Source organism: Anas platyrhynchos, chromosome 1, assembly GCF_047663525.1.
Source record: "Anas platyrhynchos isolate ZD024472 breed Pekin duck chromosome 1, IASCAAS_PekinDuck_T2T, whole genome shotgun sequence".
NCBI lineage: Eukaryota > Metazoa > Chordata > Aves > Anseriformes > Anatidae > Anas > Anas platyrhynchos.
The window spans coordinates 2,058,120-2,073,466 of NC_092587.1; the positions used below are offsets into that span (position 1 = coordinate 2,058,120).

General features: G+C 40.6%; 1 protein-coding gene across 10 annotated transcripts in view; it reads right to left on the minus strand.

The window, feature by feature from the left end:
* LRGUK (leucine rich repeats and guanylate kinase domain containing) overlaps positions 1–15,347 on the minus strand; it is a 51,131-nt gene that overhangs the window by 9,878 nt on the left and 25,906 nt on the right. For 4 of the 10 annotated variants that reach the window (XM_072040749.1, XM_072040732.1, XM_072040809.1 and 1 more), the window contains exons 13-17: positions 14,760–14,873; positions 9,356–9,557; positions 8,305–8,418; positions 5,059–5,216; positions 2,235–2,323 (exon numbers count right to left, since the gene is read on the minus strand). In XM_072040749.1, coding sequence (XP_071896850.1) covers positions 2,235–2,323; positions 5,059–5,216; positions 8,305–8,418; positions 9,356–9,557; positions 14,760–14,873 — 677 coding nt within the window. Of the gene's footprint in view, positions 1–767; positions 935–1,593; positions 1,680–2,234; positions 2,324–5,058; positions 5,217–8,304; positions 8,419–9,355; positions 9,558–14,759; positions 14,874–15,347 lie in introns of those variants that run through there. The other 6 variants (XR_011810604.1, XR_011810597.1, XM_072040883.1 and 3 more) reach the window with 5 other exon arrangements.

Sequence of the window (15,347 nt, forward strand, 5' to 3'; positions counted from 1 at the left end):
CAGCTTGAAAAAAGTTATTTTTCCATAGCAGAAAGAGAAATCTGGAAAGCACTGAAGCTAAGATAGATCCAGATGTAATAGTGAGTCTAACCTGAATTTCTAACGCAATTTGACTGCATGAAAGGATTGGTGCCTCTTTTTAACAACATATGCAGAGACAATGAAGTGTTGTACCTCAAAACACAAGCTACAGAGTCTTATTTGCCAGCACTTGTAAGGACACTTGAAATACTCCAGTCAATTTTAAGAATTAATTAATAAATTAGAGAGAATTTCTAGTTAAACTACTGAACTTAGTAAGGCCAGGCTTGGAGAGAAAGACGATATATATAGTTTAAGTGAGAATCAATGACAGGTATAAAACAAGATAACTAACTACCCCCAACGTTATTTGGATTGTACTGCTAATATTACTATAAATAAGATGATCAATTGCCAGGCTCGAGCTGAGCTGCACAATCTGTGTCCAAGCTCCTTGCCCAGCCCTTGATAAAAGCTAAAAAAAAGAAACCACATCACCTTACATTTCCTATGGGCTAAAACACACAAAGATTACTACCACAGCTGAGCTGACATACACGGTAACTTCTGAAGTTACTGTAAGTTTAAGCATAATTATACATTAAAAGAAAGAGCCATCAAACCCTAGGTGAGCTATTGCAAAGTGAAACCCTTCTTAAGGGCATTTAAAACTTAATTTGATGCAGGACAAATAAAAACTTTCAAAAGAACCACCATGAACCAGCACTGAACTGGACAACACCTACCAGGTTCTCCACTAATTGCCACATTCCAGGAATCGGATTCTCTTGCAGAATTTCAATCATTTTAAAACTTTCTTATTTACGGCATTTCTTGACTTAACCTCTTGCATGGAATGGTGCCTTGTCTACTCTTGCCTCCAATTCTGCCGAGCGCATCCATCCCTCGGGGCCTGGTAATTGCAAATGCTGATTGGGGGTGACAGGATTTTCTCTCACCTGCCTGACAGCTCTGCTGAAACAGCTCCATGCATAACTCCAAAATCAGCTTCCACAGAACGAGTATTGTGGAATAAAGGGCGCAAAGAGCAACAGACTAATGCAGACTCAGATGAACAGTTCACATTGCTACACTAAATCAAAACCAAAACATACAGCAAAAGAAAACACCGATTTCCATTTTTCTTCTCAGTACAACGTAGTTTAAAATGAATGAGTGAAGAGAAAAAGTCTTCCTTAAACTAGTTGAACTTTTATCTAAGTAAAGATTTGGAAAATGTACCATAATTATGCATTTCTGGCTGTAAGCTTCTGCCGTTGTTTTTTCTAATGACAGTTTAATTCGCTGATTTTTAAATTTCCCTATTTATTTATTTTTAACGAGTCGGTCTCCGGTCTTTGTCAGGAGAAAGCTGGTATGTATAACTGGTGACTGCATTTGTAACGGCCTGAAAGAAGATGAAAGCTGTGAATTGTTCTATTAATTTTGATGAGCGCTGACTTAGAAGTTCATGTTCTACTTTAAACATCAACACTGTGAGCCTTTTCAAGACAAGTAGGAAAAAAAGCAAAGAGAAAAAATAAAATTAGGAAGATTTACACCATTATTTACCAAGTGAAGTCAGGGATCCCACAAAAGACCAACCAAAGAAGGTACACCAGGATTTACAGACATAACACCATTTTGCAGGGCTGTGACTATGAGGAAGAAGAAAGAAGAGAGACAGTAAAGATAGAATGCGTTTTCTAGAAACAAACAAATTGCAAAATTAAAAAAAAAATAACCAGAAAGTAAAGTCTGCTTTCAGAAATTGTGCTTTAAACACAGCTATCCACTAAAGTGTACTGCAAACAACCTTATGCTGAGCAAGGCTCTGACTGTCCATTTATCACCAGCAGCACTGAAAAACATGTTGGAGACTGCGAGCTGCCAGAAGAAGGATCTTATTCTGCTTTCTCGGAGAAGAAACAGGTAATAACTTCATAGTTTTAGACAACTTGCTTGTGGATGGCTCTACCTCATACATTTTTGGTACACATTTCAGAACTGCTGAGCTCCCAAGTCAAAAGACAGACCGTGTGAGATATATTTGTATGGCGAGATTTAAACGTGATAGAAAGGACAGTTGTCTGTGAGACCTGCAGTCCCTGGCAGATCCTAATCATTCACCCTTAAGAATAGCAGAGAAAAAATCTAAAACAAGCATTTTTCACTTGGTTGCGAAGGACTTGGCTGAAACTCCTCTACATTACCTTTGAAACAGCTGGACATATGCACTAGGTGCCTTCCCTGACAGAGCCTGACGTGCTGCAGCATGGCGCCTTTGGAGAGAAGCTTCTTCCTGATAAGGAAATACAACCAAATTTGTATAGTGACTTGGAAGCACACACGGTAACTTAATTGCTTGTAATATTCCTCTCTTTTGTTAAGACTCTAAAGTATATGCATTTGTATATTCTGGGAAAACAGCAGAGCAGTACTGTAACTAAAAAGGTGCAAAATATGATCTATGCAAACCAAGTTTTGGTCTGCAATCTTGCCAGCTTTGAACAATGAAGATCATCTCCAGTGAAGCCCTGTTTCTTCATATAACAGCCAAAATGTGCCAGGACATAGCAGGAAGGAGTGTCTGCAGAGAGCCACTTTTGATGCATCCCAACCTTACCCCATATTAGGGCGGGGATAATTCTAGTTATGCTGTTGTCTTCAGCTTCTTTTCACCAGGAAGGGTCTGAATACAGACAGAATTGCCTTTGCTACATTTCAAATACACTGGCTTTGCCTCCTTGCTCCAGCAATGCTGAAAACCTGCCTGACCAACTCCGTATCAACCAATATTCCCCTCTCAGAGAGGGGATTACCTTCTGCAAATTTCAGTTGGTTAAAACGACTGAACAATGAACACATTACGATCTCAGCAGACTGGAAAATACGGTCCCGAGTTTTAAGGGTCTGTTAATTAACACGTGCTGTAGCACAATGTAATTTCGCAGGTCAGACAAATGCAGAACTACAGTGTGCTTAGATGTAAATCTCAAAGCAAAGTTATTACATCCTACTTTGTTATCAACTGATAGCCATTGATAGTTATCAGTTTAATAGCTAAATCACATCTGTAAGAGAAGCGTTTTGTCATGGTATTGGAAATGAAAGAGAATATAGTTAACAGCTCAAATTATGACTATGGTGAATTCCTGCACTTTCCCTCGCTGTTTATGCTAAGTGTAGGTCTGTTTAAGTGCACGCTGAGCTTGGGTTATGCTGTGTTTTATTCTGGACAGTTCTGTCCCCTATTTTTTTGGTGGGGATTACAGGTGTAGATTCCTTTCTGATCATACCTTGCATCGTTACAACTGCACAGAAGTGGTGCAGGGTTGGCACGTTCACAAGGGATAAGGCTGCAGGGAATCTGATCTACTGTCTTTCCCTAAGGAGCAGGCTCTGCTGCTTATTCTGCTTGTGGAAAATTCACACCTATAATTTCTTCATATTTGTTATTTTCCTGTTCTACATGATGGGACTAGAATGTGTTTACTGCAGCGACAGCACATTATTTGGGTGCCTTAAGTGCAAAAATTTGACTTTAAAGGCCACAGACATTTATATTCCTCTCATTAAATACAGTCCAAGAGGCACCTGTGTTTCACCTTGAAGGTTTTACTACATTGACACTTCAGCTGACGCTATAAAGCTTCCTCTGCGTGTGAAAATATATCGAAAACTTGGCGTAGTAAATAACTAAAAGATATTAGCAGCAGTGAACAAGGCAACTAATAAGAAAGAGAGCCTTGCAGCACCTAAGTAAGTTAAATCCATGGTAAATGATAGCCTCCTTCATCATAAACCACTTCTCCCTGACTTGACAAAATGTAAACTTTCAAAATAAAAATAAAAAAGATGAAATAAAAAAAAATGAGGAAAATAAATTGCTGGGGGTAAGAGTGCTGGCAGAGAGCCACCAAGGTAAGAGAAATTCTGCCTTCTCTCTCACATGAAACTAACAAAACTGGGGATGAAAGGAACATGAAAACCAACGAAACTTGTGACAGTTTTTGAGGTCTGCATGGCTTGAAAGGAGGTATTTCATTTCAGAAAACTGAAAGACATGAGGCTCCTTACTTACGCCAGCCATTTTACAACCATACCTTTCTCTACACCTAAGAAAGCCTTTTTTAAATCCTGGGAAACAGGCTGGGGGTGGGTAGAGAGTCTTCTACTTTGGTTCATCTAGAACACTAATTCCAAACATCAGAGGTAGTTACAAATACAGAGAGAGTTACAAAATCGTACAACAAGTCATGCCTGCCAAGCCATCATTCATCACAATGACATCATAACCTTGGAATGGAAGAAAGTTTAAAGCTTTCATTTTTCTTTTTCTCTTTCTCTTGTCGCTGTCGTATAAAAGGAGCATTAGACACATCTGCTTCATAGCCCCAACTCCCCCTCCACTGCCTGCAAGGAGAATGAATGCCTTGAGGGAAAACACCATTAAGAAGAAGAAGAAAAAAAAGAGAGAGATGGAGCTGAAGTTGTAAGAGGTTATTTGAAATCCAAGCACATTGTTGAATCTGTTGAGTGAAACAGTAAAAGCAGGTGAAAAATGTGCTCAAATTTGATCTGTTGCAGTTATCACTAGCACTCGCTGTGAACCACTCAGCCGAATGAGTTTTTCCACTGCCACAGGATGGCGTTCATAAGTAATCTTCATTGTCCTATTAACTGCATCTAGCTATTTGCTCTGAATAGGGAAGTTTCAATATCTTGTAGCAGAGCAGAGAGAGATGATATTCAGCTCCCTTACACCAGCACACAATTGGATGAAATCCATTATGATAAATAGACTTATTCTGGTGTAAAATTGAGCAGAACAGTTAGCCTGTCCTCTCAACTGAGCTTACCTGCTTCATTCTTATTCATCTGCCTTGAACTCTGGGGAACGGGTAAATAGTTGAAAGAAAAGATATCTAAACAACAAGAGTCTTTTTTTTTTTTTTTTCCTGGAGAAATAAAGGTCTGATGTAGTTTTTGCACAGAACTTATTTCCATCCTAAGGTTAGAGCAAATGTTCCTTACCACAGAGGTCAGTTGTGCAGCAAACTTGTCCAAGGTGCCTCCTGAACAGTTTTTGGCAGAAGAGTCCAAGAACTCATTGACAGAGGAAGACTGAGCAGTGCCAGCAATTAGTCTGCTGGGTGACAATGATTGCTCCTGTAAGAGACGCATTCTTGAACCTAATATGGAAAAGACACTTCTCAAAACATAAAATTCCAAGCAGCATTTTGCTTACAGCGAGCAGAAAGAAAGTTGCATTTGCAACTGTGAACTGGCTTTTGGTGCCATTCTGGATTTGCAACAGATAACCATGAAAGTTAAAAAGGATATTAACTATTCAGTTGCCCCAAAACCTTTTAAACTTCACAGATACAATTAATGTAGTCCCTCAATACTTAGGCAAATGAAAACAATGACAAATCTGAGAAGAAACCCATCACACTATATTTATTGATTAGGAAGAGGTGTTTAACCATACAGACAAGTTCATTTTGTTATGCATACTCTCATATGTCCCACTCTTATGACTTTAAGCTAATTGCAGTCTGTCTATTTAGGAGTTTTGACTTCCTCAGAGTTCTTAGAATCTGACGGGGGATGGAGTGGGAAGCCTTTCCTTCTGCTACTTAGCTAAATTTCACTGAACAAAAAAATGCAAAGACTTGCACCGCTGCTGGATTGCAAGGAATCAAACCTGAATGTAAGCTTACAAGTAAGATACTTGTAAGTACACTCTTATAAATATTGCTACACGATAGTTTTTGCAGAAATTTAATCATAAGAAAGGTTTAATTGCATTGTGTGTCAAATCACATAGGACTAAGAAGTCACATGATACACACAATGGGAGTAGACATTCAATCCATATGCATGTTCATATACTAATTATGGTTATTTTTCTTGATATATGCATTTATAAAAAAAAGTTTCAACAATCCTCAGATGACTTGCTGCCTAACCATTATATACCTGTTTGTAGCTGCCAGGAAACCTGGTGTTAAGTAGAGAGGAGACAGGACTTGAGATTCGTGGTCTCTGTTTCAGTCACGGTAAATTACTCATTTTGACATTGAGTAAGTAGCAGAACCCAGCCTTCAAAGGTGCAGGGCTTCACACTGCCAAAACTTCAGTGGGATTTCTGGTGCCCAGCATCCCAAATAATCAGTCTTTAGCATAAATGTCCTTTTTCTCATTTGTAACATACAAATAGCAACGCATACTCCACAGGACTGCTGTGAGATATAATTAATGGTTGCATAGTACCAGGCTCTGTGGATGAAAGCTGCTAATGCAAGTACAAAGCATTATCAGCTCTGCAATATATTAAATTTCGGCTATAAAAAGTTTGTAAAAAAGAACTTATCTATTTTCTCCAGTATTTTTTACTCTATACACGAGCGAAAGATCTTGCAGAGCAGCTCATTAAAAAAAGAATTAACAACCTATCATAATCTTGCAGAACCAATCTTTCCCCTGCTACTATCTTACTAAAAATGTCCATATTAAAGACAACCTTGAGGCAAGTTTTTAAAAATAAATTATTTCACACAGTCCATAAGAAGGAATGATCGCTAGAGATAGGATAGTTAAATTTATTTAAACACCTATAAATGAAGCTCTAAATGAATTTAATGGTGCATAGTAAATTTAAAAGTTACTTCATGGACAGCAGAATTGCCAAAATCCAGTGCTGTTAATGAAGTTTCTCTAAATAGCAACAAGCCACTCACTGAAAGAACTCAGCTACTGAGGAACACAGAGTCCTTTAAAGGAACTTCAGGTATGTATATACATATCTTTAAAAATACCACAATTATACACAAATCTTTTATCTTTACTCCTTTTTTTCTTCTTTCCTGATAATCTAGTTAGGGTTTTGGTGGGTTTTATTGCCTCTCAGGACAAAACATCTCCAGTGGTTTTAAGACAAATAAGTAACAAGACTGTAGTCATTAAGGCAAGGAATTCTTCCTCCTGACTTCAAACAAATGTGCTAGCTCTAGAAATGAAAATAAAATCTACATAGATTAAGATTAAATAAGATTCTTCAGCAAAAGTACCCACTGCTGTGGCACTGAGATGCCACAATATGAGTAGAAGCTTTTTCTTCTCCACTGGGAAATCTGTATTTATTAATTCTTTCAGGGTACAAAATTACTTGAACTGATGAACTGATGAATTTTGCACTATCCTTTATTAACATTTTCAGACATTTTTGCCCTCCCTTCATCTGCTTTTATTTGCAGCCGTCTGAGCCACACAGAAGGTCATGAGTATTGGCTCCATGCTACTTCAGAAACTGATTACTCTCCAGTTGCAGTGGATCTAAGCAAGACAGCCATAAACCACAGAGGCTCTTAGAGGAAAGAGTTCACATAAATGAGTGTGTTGTTAGTCCATGATGTGCAATATCTTATAACTATAATATCAGTTTCTTATTTCTTTTTCCTCCATATTTTAGAGACCATATTCTGCTTTTATCTTAACTGGTAACCTGCCCTGTCTGGAATAAATACATGGGATAGAGCTGAGTTCTCTTAGATCTCACAAGCTAATCTTAGTTAATCTTAGTTAAGGGAAAGACCAGAAATGGACAGATGAGAGCTAAGTTGGCCATGACTGCTTTGTGCAGCAGCACATGCTTGGGTTAGGCTAAAGTAATCATGAGGCTCCAACCTTGGTGGTTCAGGTAGTGAAAGGGTTGTTTTAAACACAGGGCCAATCATTTGGTTTACACCACAGGCTACTCAGCTGGGTTTACACCAAGTGTGTAGCTCCAAAAGTACTTGGAGTGAATTATTAAGCTGCCTCCATTCATCTTACTATCCTTGTTTTCATATAGCTCTTTATGCTTCTGGCTCTCCTGGGGGAGAGTGACAAGAAAGCTCTGAGTGCCATGCCCTTTTCTTGCTGCTCAAGAGTTTGATAGGCACAAAGCTCGCAGCCAGGGACACATCTGGGTTGTGATTCATCTGGAATGAATGGGAGCTCCTCGGCCCAAAAGCATCCTCACAAGAGTCAGGTAACTCACTTTCTACATATTATTGCCTCAGGGCACACAGTGCTGTAAAATATGTGGAAAGATGTCCATTAAAGATTTACATCCCAGGGAAGAAAAAGCCCAGGAGACCCATTACAGAACAGCACAGAGAGCTTTCAGAGACAAGCAGTCTCACAGGTTGCATCAGTCCCAGATTTTAATTCTTGTAACAAATAAGTTGGAATGCTTTACTGACAGAAGCAGCAGTATGTGCCTAGACACAGTACCTGTTCCTGCTTTGCTGTTCAAGTCTTGACTGCTATCAGAAACTGCAGGTGGCTCCAAACCCAGGTAGGCCTTTATCAGGAACCTCAGTTCTGTGAACGCCTCATCCAATTCATCTGCAGAAGGGGTAAGAGTTTCACAAAAATCAACGTTTCTTCAGTACAAAGACAGAAAGCACAGAAGCCTGAGACAGAAATGCATTCGTAAGTCATCTAGCTCATCTATTTGGGAGAAAAATCTTCATAAACAGCACATTCAAGCAAATAATCTGAAATTCAACTCAGTTCTGGCTTTCTGCACTCAACTAAATATTCTCCTACAGTTTGTGTTACTGTGTTTTGCTTTATTTTTAAAAGCTATATTTAAACTGTAAGCTGCATATTCTGTGATCCAAATGCCCTCAGCAATAACTATAAATAGTATTTTTCATACCACGATGATATACATATTTCACCATCACTGTGAGGAACCACAAAATCACCTCCACAAAAAGGGCACAAAGGGAATGAATTAGACTCCTCTCCACCATCTGTTACTCTCAATCCCTCAATATCAAGAAGCAAACATTGGTTTTAATGAAATATTGACCACTCACACATTCCTTGTCTCAGGCTGGGGGATTTGAACAAGTTACTAAGTGGAAGAGTCCTAAGAACAAAATCTTTGCAGCAGCCTCTCCTTTATAGTGAGGCCGCACATCAGCTGTCATTTCCACACTTGAAAAGAGCCTATCTGCTCCACAGATAATTAGACCTGTTAGGTCAAAAGCACTTCTGACCTCTGTCCAGAAACCAACAGGTAATTAGCACTGAACATCCGATTAACATTCTCATGGGAGACAATACTTCGAGCCCCTGAGTTCAATTATTTGCTTTGCTTTCTAGATGGACTTTAAGATAACTTGGACATAGCAGAGTAACTCAGTCCTAACAGACCTACAGAGCTTTTAGATTCTTGGGACAATAATTAACAAGGCAAATCAATCTATTGCTGTAAAAGTCCATCTATTGCTGCAATTTTAGGGGTCAGTTTTATAGTATGAGATTAACTCACCTGTGTTCACAACTGCATCAAAGTATCCTGGAAAATCCTGACTTATTTTGATGTACATGTCCACTCTGGATACTGCCTCTACAATCTCCAGCCTGCTGAATAATCCTGTCCTCCGCAGATGTCCCTCGTATTTTTGTTTGTTCATTGGTACCACCAGGATATATCTGGGTTTAAAGTAGGTATTTTTCAAGCTGCGCACACCCTTGAAAATCAAACAGAAAAATGCAATGTTTTGTTCCTGAACCGGAGTGCCTTTTGAATGTATGGCTGAGCTTTGGACAACTCTATCCTGAATGCAAAGTCTCACATCTGGCATTCAACTTTATAAAAGAAGCAAGTTCAAAAGGATACCTGCCTGTGTGCTAGGCCCTTCAAAAGCCAAGTTCTTATTAAATGATGCACGTAATGGTACCAATCCTGAATTTACAAGTTTTCTTTTGCACCAACTCATACTTTGAAGAATGTTTTCTCTCTCCCTCTATACATACAAAACAGAACATTGCAATCACGTAGCCCTGTAACATGCTATCACCACTGCTTGTGACAGGCCACAAGATTCCCACCAAGTTTTCAAGGCTTCAGGACTCAGCCTTGTCCTGCTGTCTGAAAATTTCTTTGTTTGACTTCCCTGTATCTTTGTTTTACTTGGCTTAGCAGCGCCAGCAATTCCTCTTGTTGACCAGGTGTCTTTATCTAATTTGTTTTACTTTTATCTATGTGTGGTAAAGCCATAGTTTTATAAAGATAGATGTAACAAGCCCTTGTTCCAGGTAGAATTAGGTGTTTATGACTTAATGTGGGTAAATCCAGGCCTGGCACGATAGCAGAGACCTTGAGAAGTGGAGACACAAGACGATGTAAAGGAGCACAGGCATGGAACGATAAGAGAAGGGGCATGGGCTTGACACCAGAGACCTCGCAGCTGTAAACATGTCAGTAAGGGGCAGTTAAAAAAAAACAGACCTGAGGCTGGACAAAACTGGTTTTAGGGCAAACAAGAAGAAATAGTAACTGGCATAACAGACACTGTATAATAAATTCAGATGTAACCTGGGGCTGCAGACCAACGGAGAATAAGAAAGGTGTAAATGTGCATTACCAAATGTATAAATAAGACCCCAAGAGGATCCTGGGAAGAGAAAGAAGAGACTATCAACACAAATATCCTTCCAGCAAAGGACCTGGGTGTTCACAACTCATTGGAACTCCCCCCCAGTAACAGCAGCAGAGGGAAACCACCAACCTTAGAGCCCAAAGGGGCAGTGAAAGGGTGAGCACAATACCAGAAAAACAGGCAGAAACCAAGGAGTATGTGTTACAGTTTTAATTGTATTACAAATTGTGACTTTTTCAGTGTATAAATACTCTAAATTATTCTACTTCTTCCTGTAATAATTAGACCTAGACTACTAATGATTAGACAACTAATGTTTCTTTTTTTCTGATCAAGAAATAATTAAAAAACTGATTTGTATAATCTACACAGGAATGGAAAGGCAGACCATCCGTAGTTTGGGATAGTTTGAGGAGGAGAAAATAAATGAGTGACTGTCTAATATGAAATGGAGAAAGTGACCTTAGAATACAGAATAGGAAAACGCAGGAGCAGATTCTATTTGAAACCAAAGAGATGCATGGAAAAAAAAAATAAAAAAAAGTAAATCTGAGTTTCCTGAAATTGAAAATGAGGTCACGAACGATCAAAGGGCTGCCTGAGCTGAAGATGCCCATCCATTTACCATAGCTCCATCTCTTCAGTTTACAACACAGGGTAACAGAAAAGATGCAACTAGCATTTTATCCTGCTTCCTTTGACTCCACAGCCTAAATGACTGGATAACCAGCAATAAGAGTAACAGAGAGTGGTTTCTGGCAGGAGCCACGGTGTACCCACATTTCTGGAAGCATAATGAGTCACATGAGCCACTCTGTCACTACACCCTTGGCTGGCCCATGCAGATCCTTCAGTTACTGTCGAGATATTCATGGCCAGACAAGCAAAGGAAAAGCACTGCAAACGTGCTTTCTCCAGTACAAACTGTGTCAGAACTGCAGCAGCTTCACAAGTTGCAAGTGTGGACTCAGCAAGATTTTACTGTTAAAATTTGTGTCAGTCTCCTTTATCGGTAAAAGATATACTGTAGATTAAAGGGAATGAACAGCTCTAAATTTTTAGTCTCAACCCACGGACCATAATTAAAATTTCTTTTAATAGTGCTAAATCACTTTTGTTATGAGCCTAGCAGAAGATAATGGAGTTGGATAACTTCTATTCACACACATAACTCACCATTATTGTTTCCAATCTGCTAGCAGAGTCCAGAGTGATACAAGACTGTGCATAATGACTACGTGATCCTGAAACTTCATTGACAAAGGAGTTTCTTAGCTGTCCGTCCACAACAACAGCTTCAGTAATATCCAGTAAAAAATATGGACACTGTCCATGTCACTGGGCTAACCTCCTTATGAATAAACATGAATTTCCATTAAATTCTTTCTCCTAAATTATTTGATAGCACATCTACTTTGTGAAGAACTGACAGTTTTAAAAGGCACCCCACTCCATCATATTTCATCTTCTCCTATTTTTCTCCCCTTGTAAATTCAGGGTCTGCCTGGCAAGACAACAAACATATTTGATGCCTATTGCAATCAGTGGAGACTGAAGGTGATTCACAGTTCTGACAAGACAGGGGGGAAAGAAGAAATGGATCTACACAGAGATTCAAAGTAACAGGCCCTTAAGAATAGGACTGCAGCACTAAATTGTTGACCATTTGAGCAAGGAGCTACTAGTTTATTTATTTTTGTCCCTGACATGCTGCTATTCCGTTATTTGTATGTCCCTATTCAAGCCAATAAACATGTACAGACTCTTTTGACTTACAAAGGATCCAAAACTCCTTCCAAACACTCAAGTTCTTTTCTAAAAACTAGGTTTTCAATCATCAGTTTCACAAACTAATCATCCTACACGAATGAAACTGAACATCAATTTTTGCTCAAGTGTCCCTAGTCCTTCCCCTAACTTAGGAACCTAAGTCAAAACTGCAGTCTCCTACATTTATTTCTTTTAAAACCTCTATTTTTCCCCATCTATCAAGGAGTGCAGTAGCATCTACAGACTTGTAGTAAACTCCCAGAGCTGAGCCCTGCAAACACACCAAAACCCAGCAACAATCAGCATCATATTTTGGGCACTCCACAGAGTGTCTCATTCTAAAAGCTCATATAGATGAAGTTTATTTTGTAGAAAGAATTTGGAAGGAAATGAAGCCTGCCTTTCATTTTTGTCACCTCAATCCCTAGCTAGCAAGCCTTCATCTAAGATAATGAGAAGTACTTAATTAGAAAATTAGCTAAAAAGTTATTCTTTGGGGATTCCAGCAGACAGGTTTTGATACTTTGTCATGACATCGTTTCCTACTGCACCACAGACTCCTGACATCCTGCCATCTGTGCATGTGCACCCAACAAATCTCAGAGAGGGTAAAGCAATCCTTCACAGAGACTGCATCGTTTAACAGTTCTGCCCAAAATATTGCCTCTGGCCTGCATGCATCCTCCACTGTTTCACCAGAAAGGAGAAGCATGACATCCTTTTACGTGGGGTTTAGTAGGCATGCAGCTCTTGAGTAATTCACCTAAAAGTTGGGGATAGGTGGACAGAACACGGATGAAGAGCTGAGGGTACTGTGATGGAAATACTGGAGACATGGTGGGGAAATAAGGCTACTGAAATTGAAAAACCTGACTAAGAAATTTTAAGCAGCCAGCTGTAGGACATATCTGACTAAATGTGGGTATCTATAAAGGAAATGCTAGGTACTGTTGATGTACAGACCATGGAGAGCTACTTGATGCATGCGGAGGAATTACAGATACAGTTTATCTGACTAAACAGCTGTATTTAGTGTTAGGTCAGAGGTTGGACTCGATGATCTTGAGGTCTCTTCCAACCTAGACAATTCTGTGATTCTGTGATCTCCAGTGACACTAAGGCAGCCCACACAACGCATCCAAATCTACCAGCAGCAGTGGTAGGCTGGGCAGAAGGCATAGGATGTCTCTTATCACAGAATCACAGAATCACAGAATTTCTAGGTTGGAAGAGACCTCAAGATCATCGAGTCCAACCTCTAACCTAACATGAACAGTCCCCACTAAACCATATCCCTAAGCTCTACATCTAAACGTCTTTTGAAGACTTCCAGGGATGGTGACTCCACCACCTCCCTGGGCAGCCTGTTCCAGTGTCTCACAACCCTTTCAGTAAAGAAGCTCTTCCTAACATCTAACCTAAAACTCCCCTGGCATAACTTTAGCCCGTTCCCCCTCGTCCTGTCACCAGGCACGTGGGAGAACAGGCCAACCCCCACCTCGCTACAGCCTCCTTTAAGGTACCTGTAGAGAGCAATAAGGTCGCCCCTGAGCCTCCTCTTCTCCAGGCTGAACAAGCCCAGCTCCCTCAGCCGCTCCTCGTAGGACTTGTTCTCCAGGCCCCTCACCAGCTTCGTCGCCCTTCTTTGGACCCGCTCAAGCACCTCGATGTCCTTCTTGTAGCGAGGGGCCCAAAACTGAACACAGTACTCGAGGTGCGGCCTCACCAGAGCCGAGTACAGGGGGACGATCACCTCCCTAGCCCTGCTGGTCACAGTGTTTCTTATGCACGCCAGGATGCTGTTGGCCTTCTTGGCCACCTGAGCACACTGCTGGCTCATATTCAGCCGACTGTCCACCATCACTCCCAGGTCCTTCTCTGCCTGGCAGCTCTCCAACCATTCCTCTCCCAGCCTGTAGTTCTGCTTGGGGTTGTTGCGCCCCAGGTGCAGGACCCGGCACTTGGCCTTGTTAAACTTCATGCAGTTGACCTCAGCCCATTGGTGCAGCCTATCCAGATCCTCCTGCAGAGCCTTCCTACCCTCGAGCAGATCGACACACGCACCTAACTTGGTGTCATCTGCAAACTTACTGAGGGTGCACTCAATGCCCTCGTCCAGATCATCGATGAAGATATTAAAGAGGACCGGCCCCAGCACCGAGCCCTGGGGGACGCCACTAGTGACTGGCCTCCAACTGGACTTGGCTCCATTTACCACAACTCTTTGGGCCCGGCTATCCAGCCAGTTTCTAACCCAACGAAGCGTGCGCCAGTCCAAGCCAAGAGCAGCCAGTTTCTTGAGGAGAATGCTGTGGGAGACGGTGTCAAAAGCCTTGCTGAAGTCAAGGTAGACCACATCCACAGCCTTTCCCTCGTCCACCCAGCGCGTCACTTATGTCACTAAGTTGTTATGTCTAGGCTGCTGAAGCAAACCTTAGTGAAAGTGCATGATTTTTTTCCCCAGCAGAGTTCTCACAAAATGACTTACTCAAAAACGGTTAAGCAATATGCAATCCTTACCTCTATTTCTAAGTGAACACACGTTGCAAGGCCCTCTCTGGCAATTGATTCCACAGTGTCTCTTCCAAGGCCGTAGGAATAGCCACTGTATTTAAAGGTTGCTATAAACTTCCCCTGAAATTCAAAACAGCGAGCACGATGACAAAGGAAATATTGTAATGAAAACAACTTTCTTAAAGGAGAGTAATCGCTGAGGACTTCCTCTCTTTCTCTTCCAGCAAAGTTTCTCCCTGCCCAAATCATCAATACTAATGAGGCCGATGGGAGCACGAAATTTGCAGAGAAGAGCAGAGAAGGGCCTGCAGGGTATGGGCTTGTGCATTGTTCATGGATAATAAAACATCAGCGCCTTGAAAACAAGCTGCTGACAGGTTACAGCTTTCATTGGTTATTCAGTCACGCTGTAAAGAAAGCGAGATCTAAAGCAAAAGGGGCATCCTTCTTTTGACATTACATCAAACCATATGGCTACGCCATGTAAAATAGAAGACGCCAAAGAAAAGAGGACAGAAACAATCCTGCACGGAGAATGCATAATTGGCCAAAAAATTTCAAAGTTAATAAGTGACAACTGAAAATTTGGTTCCC